This window comes from Melopsittacus undulatus, chromosome 4 (genome assembly GCF_012275295.1).
Source record: "Melopsittacus undulatus isolate bMelUnd1 chromosome 4, bMelUnd1.mat.Z, whole genome shotgun sequence".
NCBI classification, from domain to species: domain Eukaryota; kingdom Metazoa; phylum Chordata; class Aves; order Psittaciformes; family Psittaculidae; genus Melopsittacus; species Melopsittacus undulatus.
Genome location: NC_047530.1, coordinates 99,169,416 through 99,183,491, shown reverse-complemented (window position 1 = coordinate 99,183,491; position 14,076 = coordinate 99,169,416). Strand labels below are relative to the sequence as shown.

At 46.0% G+C, this 14,076-nt stretch overlaps 1 protein-coding gene across 2 annotated transcripts in view; it reads left to right on the top strand.

Moving 5' to 3' along the window:
* SH3PXD2A (SH3 and PX domains 2A) overlaps positions 1-14,076 on the top strand; it is a 249,054-nt gene that overhangs the window by 76,631 nt on the left and 158,347 nt on the right. Inside the window, exon 1 of one of the 2 annotated variants that reach the window (XM_031053830.2) lies at positions 530-688. The exons of the other annotated variant lie outside the window; for it this stretch is intronic. Within the exon in view, the coding sequence (XP_030909690.2) occupies positions 673-688 (16 nt within the window). The 5' untranslated portion in view covers positions 530-672. Of the gene's footprint in view, positions 1-529; positions 689-14,076 lie in introns of those variants that run through there. 2 annotated transcript variants of the gene reach the window in all.

Below are 14,076 nucleotides of genomic sequence, written 5' to 3'. Positions count from 1 at the left end.
GGTGGCTGTGTCCCAGGGCATGGGGAGGGATGCCAGCATGGTGGATGAGATGTCAACCAGCCATTGTCTGGACCTGCTGAGCCCTGGTGACCTGCTCTCCCCCCACAAAGAGAAATGCCCCGGCACCATCTCAAAGGGGTCACAGGAGCTTTCTCCTTCCTCAGCCCCAAGGCAGCAGGAACATGTGGCACCTGGTGAGGCATTTTAAGGACTGGCAGCACATACAGGGTGGTAGGAAGAACCCTGCAGGTTTGGCCCTGCTTTGCTCCTGAGCTGTGTTGCATGGTTCATGCCAGCAGCAGCGGATGGGGAGCAGGGTGAGCTCCGTGCCGGGCTGCCTAATGTCTGCAGGGCTCCGAGGAGCCCCAGCCTCTCCTGCCCTGTTCCCCCAGCAGAGCAGGAGCCGGAGCGTGAGCCGCAGCCCAGCCTCATCCCATGTGTGAGTCAGGATGGCTGCGGGAAGGGAGAGGTGCAGTCGCAGAGGGCGCGGGAGGCCACCCAGCACCACCCAAATCCCTGGGGCTGGCCGGGGGTGCCGGCAGGCGGGGAGCACTGGCAGGAGCCTCCCCATTTTGCACAATGCACGAGAATGGGGAATAATCTCTCCCCAGCACCAGCCAGGACGTTCCGTGCCTCCGTTCCTGCCTCTGCAGCGGGGAAGGAGATCTGCCGATGAACTGCATCCCAGGTGCATATCTCTGCTTTTTGGTTTCAGTTTGGTGTACTGGGTTTTGGTTTTTCCTCCTCCTTCTCTTTCCAATGCTGTCAGGGAAGAGGAAGCTGAGGAGAAAGGCTTGAGCAGGTTTGCAACAGCAGGGTTCCATCCATGGTGATGAGAGCAGCTTTATTTTTCCTTTCTGTTGTGTATATTCCAGCTTTGCTCCTTTTGTTTTGCTCCCGCCTGGAGCAGCATTTTGTTCAGAGATCTTGGTGGTTAAACTTGGGCTGAAGCAGAGATGAGGGGCTCGTCTGAAGCAGCAGCATGGTGGTGACCTTCAGATCCAGTGGTTCATGTTCCACCTGTGTAAATCGAGACCAGGATCAGCAAAATTAGGCTGTGGCCATGTGTAGGTTTGTCAAAGGTGCTGCGTTACAGCAGTGGTCAGAGCATGTGAGGTGTTTTCAACATTTGCTCTTCCCACCTCTTATAGGCTGTTTTCCCCTTTGGAAAGGTGGTGGTTGGCTGGGCATTTAAAAGGAAATGCATTCCCTCTCCTGATTTTTAGTTTGATTTTATGTACAGAACTGTGTTTAATTTCAGGCTTGTTTTCCATTTTTTGTTATCCTCTCCTGCAGCTCTGTGAGCCGAGGCAACAAGGTGTTAGTAAGTGATTTTAATCTTTCTTTGGAGTCATTTTCAACCTACATGGAAATGAAGCGTTGCAGCAGTTCAGAGACAGTCAAAAAGTAGCTTAAAGGTTAAAAAAAGCCAAAAGGAAGGCATTTTTTATTTGGAACCTAGTCACATCTTACCTTTTAGATTAAAATATGAATTATTTTAAACGCGTTCCTTTAATGTGCAGGGGTAGTCTTGCAGGCATAACAGGAGCACACACACAGTCTCAGATGTCTGATTTGCTGAGCCTTACCTGTGTAACACAAATAACTGAGATACTCTGCTGTGCTATCCTGAATGGGAGGCAGCCAACTTTCTCAGATGGAGAAAGAGGGGCTCTGCCCCCCCATCTCCTTCCACCCACCTGCAGTAAATCAGTGTTGCAGTTTCCTATGCCCAACTCCAAGGAGATGCCATGGGGCAGGGAGGTGACCCATGGCACTCTGGCATGGGATGCTGGGGGCTTGAGCAAAGCTTAGGAGGGCTACTCCATAATGCAGTATAACTTCCCTTTAATATACATATTTTTAGTTTTCCTGCCTGTTCTTTGAAAAGGGAGAGTGCCTCCAGGTTGAAAATGAACTTAGGTTTGAGCCAGGGTAGTGTGTTAGCAAGACAGCTAACAGGTCCTTGGCTTGTTTCCACTCCAGCTTATTTAAGACTTGAGTGATGCTGAGCTTCTGGCGAGCTGCTCTTCAGCAGCTCCGATTGTTTGAGAAAGCATTTTCCATTGTTTCTTTCTATTTTCTGCCTTGCTAGGAGAGCTATTGTGGAAAATTCATCTCCTGTCTCTCACAAGAGGAGAATGGATTTCCTGTCGGCTCCAGGCTTGAAGGGAAAGCAGGGGCTGCCGGGAGGAAGCGGCTGTTCCTCACTGGGCAGTGGGGGGATTGATGAGATTGAGGGGGGGCAGGCCTATATTTTTCTTCAGGCTCCGTGGAGATATTTTTAGGGTTTAAGTCTTTTCTGTTTGAAAGACGAAGTCACCAAGTGTGAGGTCAGAGGATGCCCTTAGGCTGCTTCCTATTGAAGAAGCTGCGGAAAAGGCAGCCACCAGCAGCTGCCAGCTTTCAGAGCTGCCCACAGAGGAAGGGGCTGTAATGAGTCCTGTGTAATGGAGTGCAGGGGGGCTTTTGGCTTTGCATGCTGAGCCTGTATGGCAGACGTCATCAGGTCTTCTGGAGGTCTTTGGTCATTAATAGGGCATGAGTCAAAGGCCTGATTTCATCACATAAGGAAGAAAAAGGGGGAAAAAACTCCCGGTGCTGGCATCTGCCCAAGTACCTGGTCCTATTCCCTCTCTTTCAGTCTCTTCTGAGTCTTTTCTCAGTGTAAGATTTAAAATCCACTGGCTGGCAGCTGGAACAAGAAGCTGGAATAAGAAAAACCTATAGAACAGTGTTCCGGGGCTTATATCTGTTCTCACAGAGGTCAAGAGCTGCTATTTTGCTCAACCAGAAACCACCTCTGGGCAGAAATCAGCATATGCAGAACATGACGTGCCTCTCATTAGACCATTTGATGAGAGTTTTGTAATGATCAAGCCACAGTTTCAAGGGCAAACAAAGACTGGAAAGAGGGTTTGGTCTGGGTTTGCTTGAAGGCAGGGCTAATGTGGGTTATTTGTTTTTGTTTCAGTGCTGGATCCTGGAGGCCGGGGCAGGTTTTCGGTGCAGTGTGGCTGCTCGGGCTCCTTGGGGAAATATGCAGACGTTTTTACTCAGAAATTAGTCGGATTTTGGTTCTTGTTTTTAAAGGCAATAAATAAACACGATTACAGACTTGAAAAGCGGAGCTGCGCCGTTTCCTCAGGCAGCCGCTCCACATGAGTGTGCCCTCTACTACTATAATTACTTCTTAAAAATAACCCTGCAAGTCTGTAATCTCAAGTGGGTGGTATGCAGCAAGTCTGAGAGCATTCTGCATTCAACCCACAGGTTGGGGAGAGGGTGGCTTTATATAAGGGTTTGCTTGTCTTCATTTCTGGGTGGAAATCTGACTTTTTCCCACAATTCATCAACAAATGGCCCATATAATGAAAGTGCTTTTTAACACAGGAGTCAAGCTTGCCAGGGGCTCGGATGGCTTTGCAGCCCCCCAGGCTCTAGATATTCCCTCTGAATGTTACTTCTCTGCCTGATCTAGTCTCTGTTGTATTCAGATATAAGCTGCCTGATCAAAGAGGAGAGCAGAGCCCAGCTGAGATTCACGCCTAAGTAATAGTCTAGACCTCTGCTTGAGTCTGTTTTCAGCACACTTTGCCTTTTGGCTGGGCCAGCTGATTTATTTATATACTCAGATGCTTAAAATAGGTTGTGATTATTTTTTTCCTTTGGATTGGAAACAATGAACCTGGGAATTTGCTGCTCAATCACAAGTGATTGCTCCTATTTTGTTTTATCTATCTATTAAGCTTTTGGTGGGCTGATGTTCTGAAGTGTAGTATGTTTGCAGACCTCCCTGCTCCACAATGCAGCTATTTTCAGGCTCTTGTGAGCACCTTTGTCCTTACTCATAAGAGAATCTTTATAGTCAGGAGCAGAGCAAGAGAATACTGTGGGTAGAGTTTTGCCAAACTGAATTTATTTCCACTATAATGGAATATCCCATGGCAGTGTCTGCCCCCCTGTGTTTTTTTTTTGGTGGGGTTTAGAGTTTTTGTCCTGTTTAATGGGAGAGATGAGGTGGAGAGAGGGAAATAACATGGGAATTAGAAAGAGGAAACCAAGGGTAGGTAGAGGAGGAAAAGAAAGTAGGTCCTAGAAGTGGGAAATTCAATCCTCTTGAGCTTCTCCCATTCAGAGAGGTGCTAATACAGGCCCCAGGCTTGTACTCAGGATGGAAGTAATTAATGTTTGCTCTCAAATTTCCTTGGGTCTGAAGTTAAGCACTTTCACCATGTCATTTTCTATCAGGGTTTTGCCACCTCTAAGAGCAGAAAATTGCATTCCTTCTTCTTTCACATCCTAAGTATTGTCAAGTTCATACTTGCAGGTTCCTTCTCATATTCATGGCTCAGAACAGCAGAGGGATGACACAGACTGAGCAAAACATTTCCAGTCTGGTTTGGCAGTTGATGGGGTTTTATTGGAGGTGTTGAGGCTGGTGGGCAGACTTCAGTTTTTCACTGAGCGCACTATTAGATGTGATTCCCATCAAAATTATAATCTTCTTCCATCTCTTCCCACTGAACACAGGGTAGCTTGGGTACCCTCTCAGGCAAGCAGTAAAGCCAGCAGACAGGAGTACAGAGTAAAGGCATTTGTGCCTATTCCCACTAGGCAATGTCGTCACTGTTGGTCTATTTAAATCACTAGATGCGGAGAGCAGGAGGGAAATCATTCCTGTCTTAATCCCGTCTCCTCCAAAACAGAGCAATGCAGAATTGTGTTTAGCAGATTTCCTTTTGGGAAGAGAAGTCTCCTATAGATAATAATCCTTTTAGCAACATCTCCAGTGAACAAGGCTTTGTCCAAAGAACAAAGAAGTTGTCGCAAGCTTGAAATCTGCCTGGATATCCTGAGCGCACTCGCGGCTGCGTGCAGGCAGGAAGCTGTGCTTGGATGTTTGCTCTGAAGTGGCATAAACAGAGTGTTGGATCTCCTGGGATCCTCATCTGACCGTGGACCAGGGAATAGGGGTTCCTCACAGGAATGAGGACTACCATAATCATGCAGCTCTGTGCCCACATCCCTGACTGTCCCATCTTCCCTCTGGCCAAATCCATCCTCTGAAGATCCTGAGTGGATGCAGGTGCTGGCAGCAAAGATGAGCAGTGCAGCCATGGTAGACCCAGCACACACGAGTGTTAAGCTGCTAGCCAGCAGGGAACTCATTTCCTGCACAATTATGAAAACAGCTGATCTGTGACATTTTAAGAAGGGGGAGAAAACACAGGGCAGGGGAAGGAAGGCCCTGGCTACATAAATATTTACTTTTGCACAATGTCTCAGCGACCCCCTTCTCCCAGGGGCTGGTAGAAGAAGGTTGCTTGCTGCTGGCTCTGGTACGTGGTGACAGGGGATGGAAGAGTCACCAGTGGGTTGCCTGCAGCTGGAAGAAGCACACTCTCCACAAGCATACGCTGCTCTGCTGGAGTGTGATACTGCCCTGCTTGCCCCTCTGCTCCTTGCTGCATCCTACAGCCAGGGATGTGCTGCTGAACCAAGCCAAGCTAATGAGGTACCCTTGCTAGTGAGGCAGGCTTGGGAAGAGGGGTGAGGAAATGAAGGCACAAAGCTTTCAGGGGACAAATGAGGTGTCAGGATCTGGGGACTGCAGCATTTCATGTGGTGGCACCACCACATTGCATGCCCACTACCAGCCAGAGCTGGAGCAGATGTAAGCCAGGTTGTGTGCAGGCACTTGCCAGACCTGATTGAAAAAGCGCCTTAGATGCAGGTCGAAACAAGACCCCAGAGACAGTGAAAAGATTTTCTTTCGATCATGGCATTGTTCACCCTGATGTAATCCCAGTTTTCAATTTCTTTCCCTCACCATAGATGAAAATGTGATTTTTCCCAGCCCTGCCAAAGACAGGGTGAATTGACATGCTCTGGTCTATAAATGCAGCTCAGTTGTCCTTTCATTAGCCCCCCTCAGCTGGGGTGACTGGTGCAGTGCCATGTAGATGCTGTGTACATGTGACATGGTACCCAACTGCTGGGGCAGCTCTGAAGTTCCTCCCATGTGTACTCAGCAGGTAGCTGAGGGAAGGCTGTGGTGTGCTTTGCCTGAGGTCCAATTAGGCTGTGCTTGTAGCCAGGTTTGCACTGTCCAAGCCATGTTTCTGCAGTACAGAGGTCTATGATTTGTCAGTGTGGGGTAGCTTGTATGTAAGGAGATGCAGTGGGTCCCAGTAATAGTGACACTGATCCACTGTGGGTCTCAGCATATTCTGATCTCCCAGTGGTGTCTATGAAACCAGAAGAGTTGGAATAGGTGGGACTCAGAGATTTGTTGCATGCGAATGGTTGATGTGGTGACAGAGGTACCTCCAGAGCGTTCCCCTCTACCCTTTTCATCGAGGAAATCCTGGCGAAGTTCACTCCCTACAACATGCACCATCACTCCATGAATAAACACAAGGGATTTGTGTTGTGGGTAAATTCTGCTGCTGGAAATCAAACCCCATCTGTGGTCAGATGGCATCTTTTTTTCTTGGAAAGGGACCAAGGTTAAGAAGACAAGGAAGGCAGGTTAGTTAAAATATGTCAAAGGCTCTTGGGTGTAAGTAAAGTCTATAAATAAAAGCCTTTTAACTTGGAAAAGAACTTTAGAGCGATATGATCAGGTTCAATTTAGTCCAAATATTGCTTTATGCCATTAAGCTGTTACCAAGTTTTGGTTCAATTGCAATAGTTTTATGGCTTTGGTGCAGTGGGAACAGTTGCAGCCTTTATGCAAGTAAAGCATTTCCCCTGAAACGTTTGCAGTGAAGACTGCTGTATTGTACAGGAATCTGGGGGTGAAACTGCCTGGAAACAAATAGCTGGGAAGGTGACCTTCTCTAGCTCTTTTCTTTCTTCATTCCAGAGTAGCTACACAATCTAAGGACTTATACAGTGAACAATAAGGGGAATTAAACGAGGTTTACTTTTGCATCCTTGTTAATGAATCCTCAAACTTAGTAATAGAAGTGGGATATTTTTACTTATTTCCTCTCAATCTGCAAGCATGTCTGATTCAGCAGTGTCTTGAGATGATTTGTCAGGATGAGAAAATAAGTCACATCCTTCTTCCTCTTGGGATTAATAGGGAGCTACAATAATCCTGTACCCATAATAATATTTCAGTTGAGTTTGCATAATTGCCTGGAAGTGATTGTACTCGATGCAATACTTTGTAATGATGATGTTTCATGCTTTGAAGTTAGGTTAATCATGTCATAGTGTCAGATCTGCACAAATAATAAAACAGTTCCACACACACACAGTGTTCCTTAACTAGCCCTCATTTTCTGACCCAGGTGTTACTGTGTTCGACTAGGAGTGAGTCGATTTTAATGCTGTTTCTGCAGCACCAGCACAGCCAGATAAGTCTCATCTCACATTTGGTGCATTTACATATCAACGTGGTTGTGGGTTGAGGAAGATCCTGGTGTTTCTAAGGAGTCTTGCTGTGTGCATAGCTGTGCTCAAAGCTCTGCTGCAGAGCATGAGTAACTCCACCAGAATCACTGTAGCTGACCCCCTGTGAGCCAAGGTTTTCCACATGCATCAGGATCCTTATTCCTGGCTTACATTAGAGAAAGCAAGAGAAATCAGGCCCCTGTAATTACTTACAAACTGTGAGCCAAGCACGTATGTAAATATTTTCAGGGTCACAACTTAGCTCTTTATTTTTAATATACTTTGTTATTAGTAATCGGTTTTGAAGAGATTGAAAATCCCACCCATAAGTTCCTATAGCATCAGGCCTGCTCAGCCTTGACCTCTGCTCCCGGTGGTATCATTGGATTTACTGTTGACTTCAGCAGGAGCAGTCTCACCGGGTCTGAGGGCTTTTGAAAACCCTTTTGCTGTGTTTTTTCTAAAGCCCATCACTGATGCTGCCAGACTATATGACACTAGGGTTTAAAATGACTTAGGAATGAAGTCAAACTGATAAGAAAGCTGAGATGTAATAAAGCAAAGCAAAGCAAATTTGCTTTCTTTCTAAGACAAAGTGGCTTTCACAAGGTTTTAATTTTCTCTAGCCCAAGTGGAAAAACAACTGAGTTTGGTTCATTCTGTACGTGCATGCTGGGCATGTGCTGCTCATGTGGGGTACCAGAGATGATATCCTGCACCCAGCACCATGTGTGGGCTTACTTTGGGCATGTGGGAGCAGGTGAGGAGGGCTGGAGCCCACTTAGGGAGCTCAGATTCAGTTTCTCTCTGTCCCCGAGCCATAGTGTGCCATCTTGGGTATCACCACTTAAGCCCATGTTTAGACATGAGCTGTGCCCAAGGCTTGTCCCTAGTTTCCCCACTGCCAGAGGTACTTTACAAGTAGGAAACAGAAGATATGGGGACTCAGGTGGGATATAAATGGTCCAGATCTACACCCAGACTTTCTGCACTCCTTTTACTGGGGAAAAAGAGACAAACTTGAATTGCCATATCTCCCTGTGACATTAAAAGAATAAATCCACAAACACTGTGTATCACTCAAATACTGCAGCATTAAAGTCCTGTAATTACCTATGCCCAATTGGTGCATTTATTGCTGTGCTTAAAGCCTCCATGCTCACATCTGCTTGCAGATGTAATCTGGAGCAGGGTGGTCTCTTGCTGTAACAGTGATGATAAATACTTTGCTCTTATGGATTAGATTATTCCTCACAAGTTGTTCTCTGTCTCACTGGAGGTCAGCTACACTCATCATCTGTTAGGATTTTTTCCCCTGGGCCCCACTTTGTTTTTGGTAATTAAACCAGATCCTTTATGCCATGGTGTCAGCAGAGAGAAGTGTTCCTTCAGGCAGCAGTGAAGACAAAAACATGCAGGAAAAGGTGTTGTGTCTCTCTGTGGCTTTCTGCTCCTCTTCTCCTGTTGTCAGCTCCCTGTGCATGATGCTCACTCTACGAGGTGGTTGTTTCCTCTCCATACCATGCATCCCCTGATTCACCTCATCTTGAAAAGAGAGTCCAGGTGTTATAATCCTCTGGTAAGCCCTAGAAGTGGAAGGTTTTTTGTGTTTGTTTCCCTCTTTCTGTTTTATTTTCATAAGCCTATAGATTCACTTTATTTCTCTTAAAGGTTTCTAGGCTGGGAGACTGCTATTCATCCACTTTTAATTAAAGCAATATAGGGAATTAGGCCTTTCACAAGGGTGGTGCTAGTAATGGTTATGAGTGTTTTTGTTAGTTTTCCTCCCTTCTGAGCAAATGCTTGGAAGTGTGAGTTGCAGCTTAAGCTTTTTAATTACAGGGGAGTAAAATTACTACATTATGGTGAAGTGATTTCTTTGCAAAGAATAAACCGTTTCTTGGCTGCTGCTGTGTGCAATAGCATAACTAAGAGAGGATATCATCCTCAGAGGACAGGAGGGTGGTGGGTGCAAGGAGGGAATATGAATTTGGGCATCAAAGGGCTGAGGTGGTTGGTGGGACAGCATGGGATGATCTCTGGCTTTTGCAGTGCAGAGTGAAGGAGGGGAGGTGGAGGGAGCCCGGTCCCTCCTTCTGGCAGTGCCCAGCTCTTTCCCACAAGAGTCTGGTTTGGATCAGTCTGCCCTAGGCACAGTTTCTCTTGATGTTGGTACCATGCTGAAAGAGCACTGGGTTGAGTGCAATCAGGGAGAGCGAAGTACTGCTCTGCCCAGGCGATTTATGCTCTGTCCCATTTTGTCCTACTTCAAAGCAATGCTCTGGGACTCATAAAACACAGCCTCATGCAAACAAGAAGCTGGTGCAGACAGGGTGTAGGAACCTCCCATTTGCATATGGGGATCACAGAGTGGACTTTTTCTGGATCTTGGGGAAAGCAGTGGAAGCCTCCTTCCCAAGAATGTGAAGGATCTCAAGAGCAGGTCTCAGGCTGACCCAGGGAAGCAGCTGGCTTTTCCTCCTGGAGTGTTCAGATTATTTCAGGATAGTTTTACAGCGTGAAAGGCTCCAGCAGGAAATTTTCAGAAGAGCTCAAGTGTCATCTGACCCCAGCTCCTGTTTTCTGAAGTGCTGGTGTGTTCCTGGTGTGTGTTTGTTGTGTGTTTGGAAATTTGACTTCTGTTTCAAATTGGTTAGCTATTTTAACACAATGGAAGGAAAGCTATTAGCCTCAGTGTCAAGAGCATCAGTATGCTTGCAGGAAAACCTGTATTTACCCATAGGTCCTTGGGGAGAGGGGATAATCCTCTTCAGTCCCATTAACTGCTGTCTCTTCCTTCTGTCCTTCTTGCACGTATCTTATTTCCGGCACAAGGACACAACTTCTCCTGGCTTCCTCAGCCCCAGGAGCCATATACAGGTTTTTGTAGTACTGCGGAGTAGCCAGCATGGGTGTTCATGCCCCATTCTGAAGTCCTTTAAGTCCATCTCAGTGACAGCACATTATGAAGGAACTGTCCCCTCCCCACTCTTTTCTTCACTCATCTATAGCCTGAACCAGTTTGTTGCCCCCAAGAGGCTCACTGGTGCTTCATGTGTTTTTAATCCTGTCGTGTAGCCAGGCTGGGTTCTCACTGGCAGCACCGAGACATCGTCTCCAATGTCGCTCAGTTTGGTTCTGATCTCTGCTAGTCCCAGGGCCAGACTCTACTTTCATAAATGGCTTCACTTGAAAACGTGTGCTTCCCTTTCTGCAGCATTTCCCTATTGCAAGAGTATTTTTCGTCACTGTGATGCCTGGGGTTCCTCGGGGGCTCTGGGTTCATTCTGTGGTTTGTTACCAATGCAGGTTTCCTGGGGGTCATGAGATGCTCTAAAGCAACCTGACTTGTTGAACTGACTCAGAAGTGGTTGTCCTGAATCACTCCCAGGCAGCTGAGCTGTCTGGAGAGTTGACTGCAGGGGACTGATCTGCTTGTCATTAAAACCAAACTGATCTGCATGCCTTCAGAAACATCAGAAATAAGTTAAATCCTTTGTTTTTGTGTTTCCAAAGAGATTATTTTCCTTTTGTCCTCTTTTGCCCTTCCTTTGTGCCCTCTTTATCAAGTGCTAGTTGTTTAATTAAACTATCTGAACTGCATCTGGCTTGTCCTCTTGGCACATGAACAGAAATTAATAAAGTGTGAGTTAAAATAAATAATCTGGAAAAGCTTCATCCAAAGAAAAATTAAACCCAACAAACAACCAAACAACCCTCCTCCCAAACCCACCATCTGCTGAACCACAAAAGAAACACCTGCAAAAAAGACTCATCCAGTACTTGTCCTGGGTAAATAACATGAAAAAGAAGGTACTTGAAGGAAGATTTGTGTATTGACTCAGAGTGATTTTAATTATCTGCTTGAGATTCAGATGGCTCTTCTTTCAGAGAAGGGAAAATAAGAGGAAGATTGGAAAGTGCATACTTAGGAAATGATTAAGATGTGTGTGTAAGCTAAGGCTTGGCACAGCACCAGTGAATGAAAAAGCCCTTTTAATTCCCCTACACTCTGGATAAGGTCTTTAACAAGTTGTCAGGCTCATTGCTCATGGTCCTTTGCCCCCTGTTGGTCTTCTCCTCACTGTGTCACTTCCTTATTATGTCAGGTTCACCACAGAGAGCAAAATCATTGCAACTGGTCATTACTTCAGTGTGTGCTAACGTAGATGTACTGTAATCATGTGCTTTGGCTAGGTGAAAGGGAGAAACATGGTCGTAAATCAGATCTAAACTTTTATCCATGTCCTAAATACACTGAATGTGCATCCTCTGTCTCCACTGTCTCCACATCCTCCTTCTTCTGTAGTGCACTGGAGAGGTGATTTTGGATTTGGACTACCAGAGGAGATGAGGAATCTCCATCTTTGGAGGTCAATAACTACAGGTTAAACAGACTTCTTCAGTAGTGCCATAGGTAGAGCTGCTATGAATCAGGGTAATGGATTTTCTGGTCTATTGAGCCTCCTTTCAGTGCTGTATTTATGTGATTTCGTTATTTGGAGCCATACTGTGAAAAGATTGTGATGGAGATTAATTGGACATGAAGGGTCAGTAGTTTGTGGTTGTAAAATCGACCTCAAAAAGAAGACTCTTAGTCTACCCGGTAGTAGAAACTTCTCAAGAGCTGATGTTTTCCTAAACTACTCCAGGTTTGTAATCCAAACCCCATGATTTCTGGACAACACCCCTCTGATTTGTAGGTGGCACGAACATAATTCTTGACAGCACAACACCAGTCCCTCAGTTGAATGTGCTCTTTGAAGTGTACACATATGAATATTGCATTGAGAAGGTCTCATGTCACAGAGCAATCATTGTAGCAGTTGCAAGAAATACTTTTTATTTCCTCCTCTGTCTGTAAGGGAAAGCCCAGTCTTTCAAATGCATTTGCAACAACATCGTTCTATGTAACACAGTAGGTAATACTCACTTGTGCATCTTGCAAGAGGAGTGCAGTGGAAAGCTCTGCTGCACAGTGTGGGCTGTTGGATGCCTGAGGAATTTCTCTGCTGGGTTCCACTGGTCCTGCTACCTTTCTCTCCCCATCCCTTCCTACACAGGACTTTCCCAGTGACTGAATCTTACCCAGCGTTGCTATGGCAAGTGCAGCATCAACAAGCTGCGGCACAGTCAGCCTCTAATGCTCTGTATTTCAGTCAGATAGTTTTGAGGTATGACCTGGATTTTGTTTTGCACAGGTGCCCTGTGTTAATTCAAGCACCTTTCTGTTGTGTATTAACCTGTTCAAAAGCCACAGTGGAACTGAGCATTTTGATTGTGAGAAAATTAATCTCAGGGACTGTGTTGTGTTTGAACAGTGTCTGGTACAGTGAGTTTCTGCTCTGGGTTCCTTGTGGAAGGACCACTGCTCTCCAGCCATCTCCCCCTGCCCTCACACTGCTGGTTGGGAAGTGGCATTTGCACTGTGCTGTGAGAGGGGACCCATTCTTTCTTATCCTGCTCAGGGAAAAAGTGAGAGCTCGTTCTGCTCAAATCAGCACAGAAAAATATTGTGTGGGGTAAGGCTGAATTCCATCCAAACATAAATAGAGTAGCATGCCCCAGAATATCTTTTCAGTCTAAATCTTGCTCAGCAGTTGAATATCCCAAGTACCAATAAAGTCACTGACTAATGAACATTACTCAGTTCCTTTGGGTGCTTGGCTAGGGGCACTCATAGTTTCCAGTCATACGATTACTCCTTTTTACTTTAAGCCATCCTGTTTTCCTTTAGTCTTTCAGCCTTAAAGAAACATTGAGCAACTCTGTGTTCCACTTCTTAATGGCAAAATCAAGGGATCTCAGAGATGCAGATCTTTCTGGCCTCTTTTCCTACTACCTGCAAACACCTTCTTTATCTTTGGTGCCAGCTGAAGTGTTAATGTTCTGGTTTATTTTCCCTTGCCTTTTCTGAGTCTCTCTTTCTTGCCCCTTTTCCACTGGAACTGGGAACAAAATTGGGATTTTCTGAGACCTGTGTCTCTGAGACAGTGGAGATGAATCGGCACCAGGACATTCACTCTGCACACTGGATATTTGATGAAGAGAGAAGAAGGGATTAAAGTCCTAACCTGAACTGACATTTGGCAAATTATCTCAGTAAATCCTTAGGGAAGGTTAGCCCCAGTTTCTGGACAGTTCATTCTTGAGTGCCTGTGGAAAAACAGCCAGCCTCCAGATGACTCATTAGCCTGGTACACGGGGAGGCTTCTATTCTTTGTGGTCTCTTACCTGGAGGAATAAATGTCTGCACTGTGCATCTGAATGAGACCTCTGAGTCCTTGAGCAGTCATTGATACCTTGTCATGTGTCATTCACGACTGCACCATGGCCCCAGTGCTTAGTGATCTTCAGCATCCTGCCACATCTCCAGGACTCATGCCTGATGGTGTGTCTTCGGATGAGCAATGGCTCTGCTGAGAGGTCTTGCACTCCTGCACCGAGTGAAGCTGCTGGTGATGTGATTTCAAGTACGCAAACATTGCCTTAGCTATAATTCACTCCTGTTGTACCCCTGGTACACATCAGGGGGAGGCCCATGAATGTTTTAAGTGCTTGTGTGATCCAGGAACTTGTTTCACACTTTCACATCAGTACGTGGGTCTCGGAAATGGTGGTTGAGCTGCGCAGTCCTGAGCAAAGCCAGATCAGCTCTTTATCCTGGCC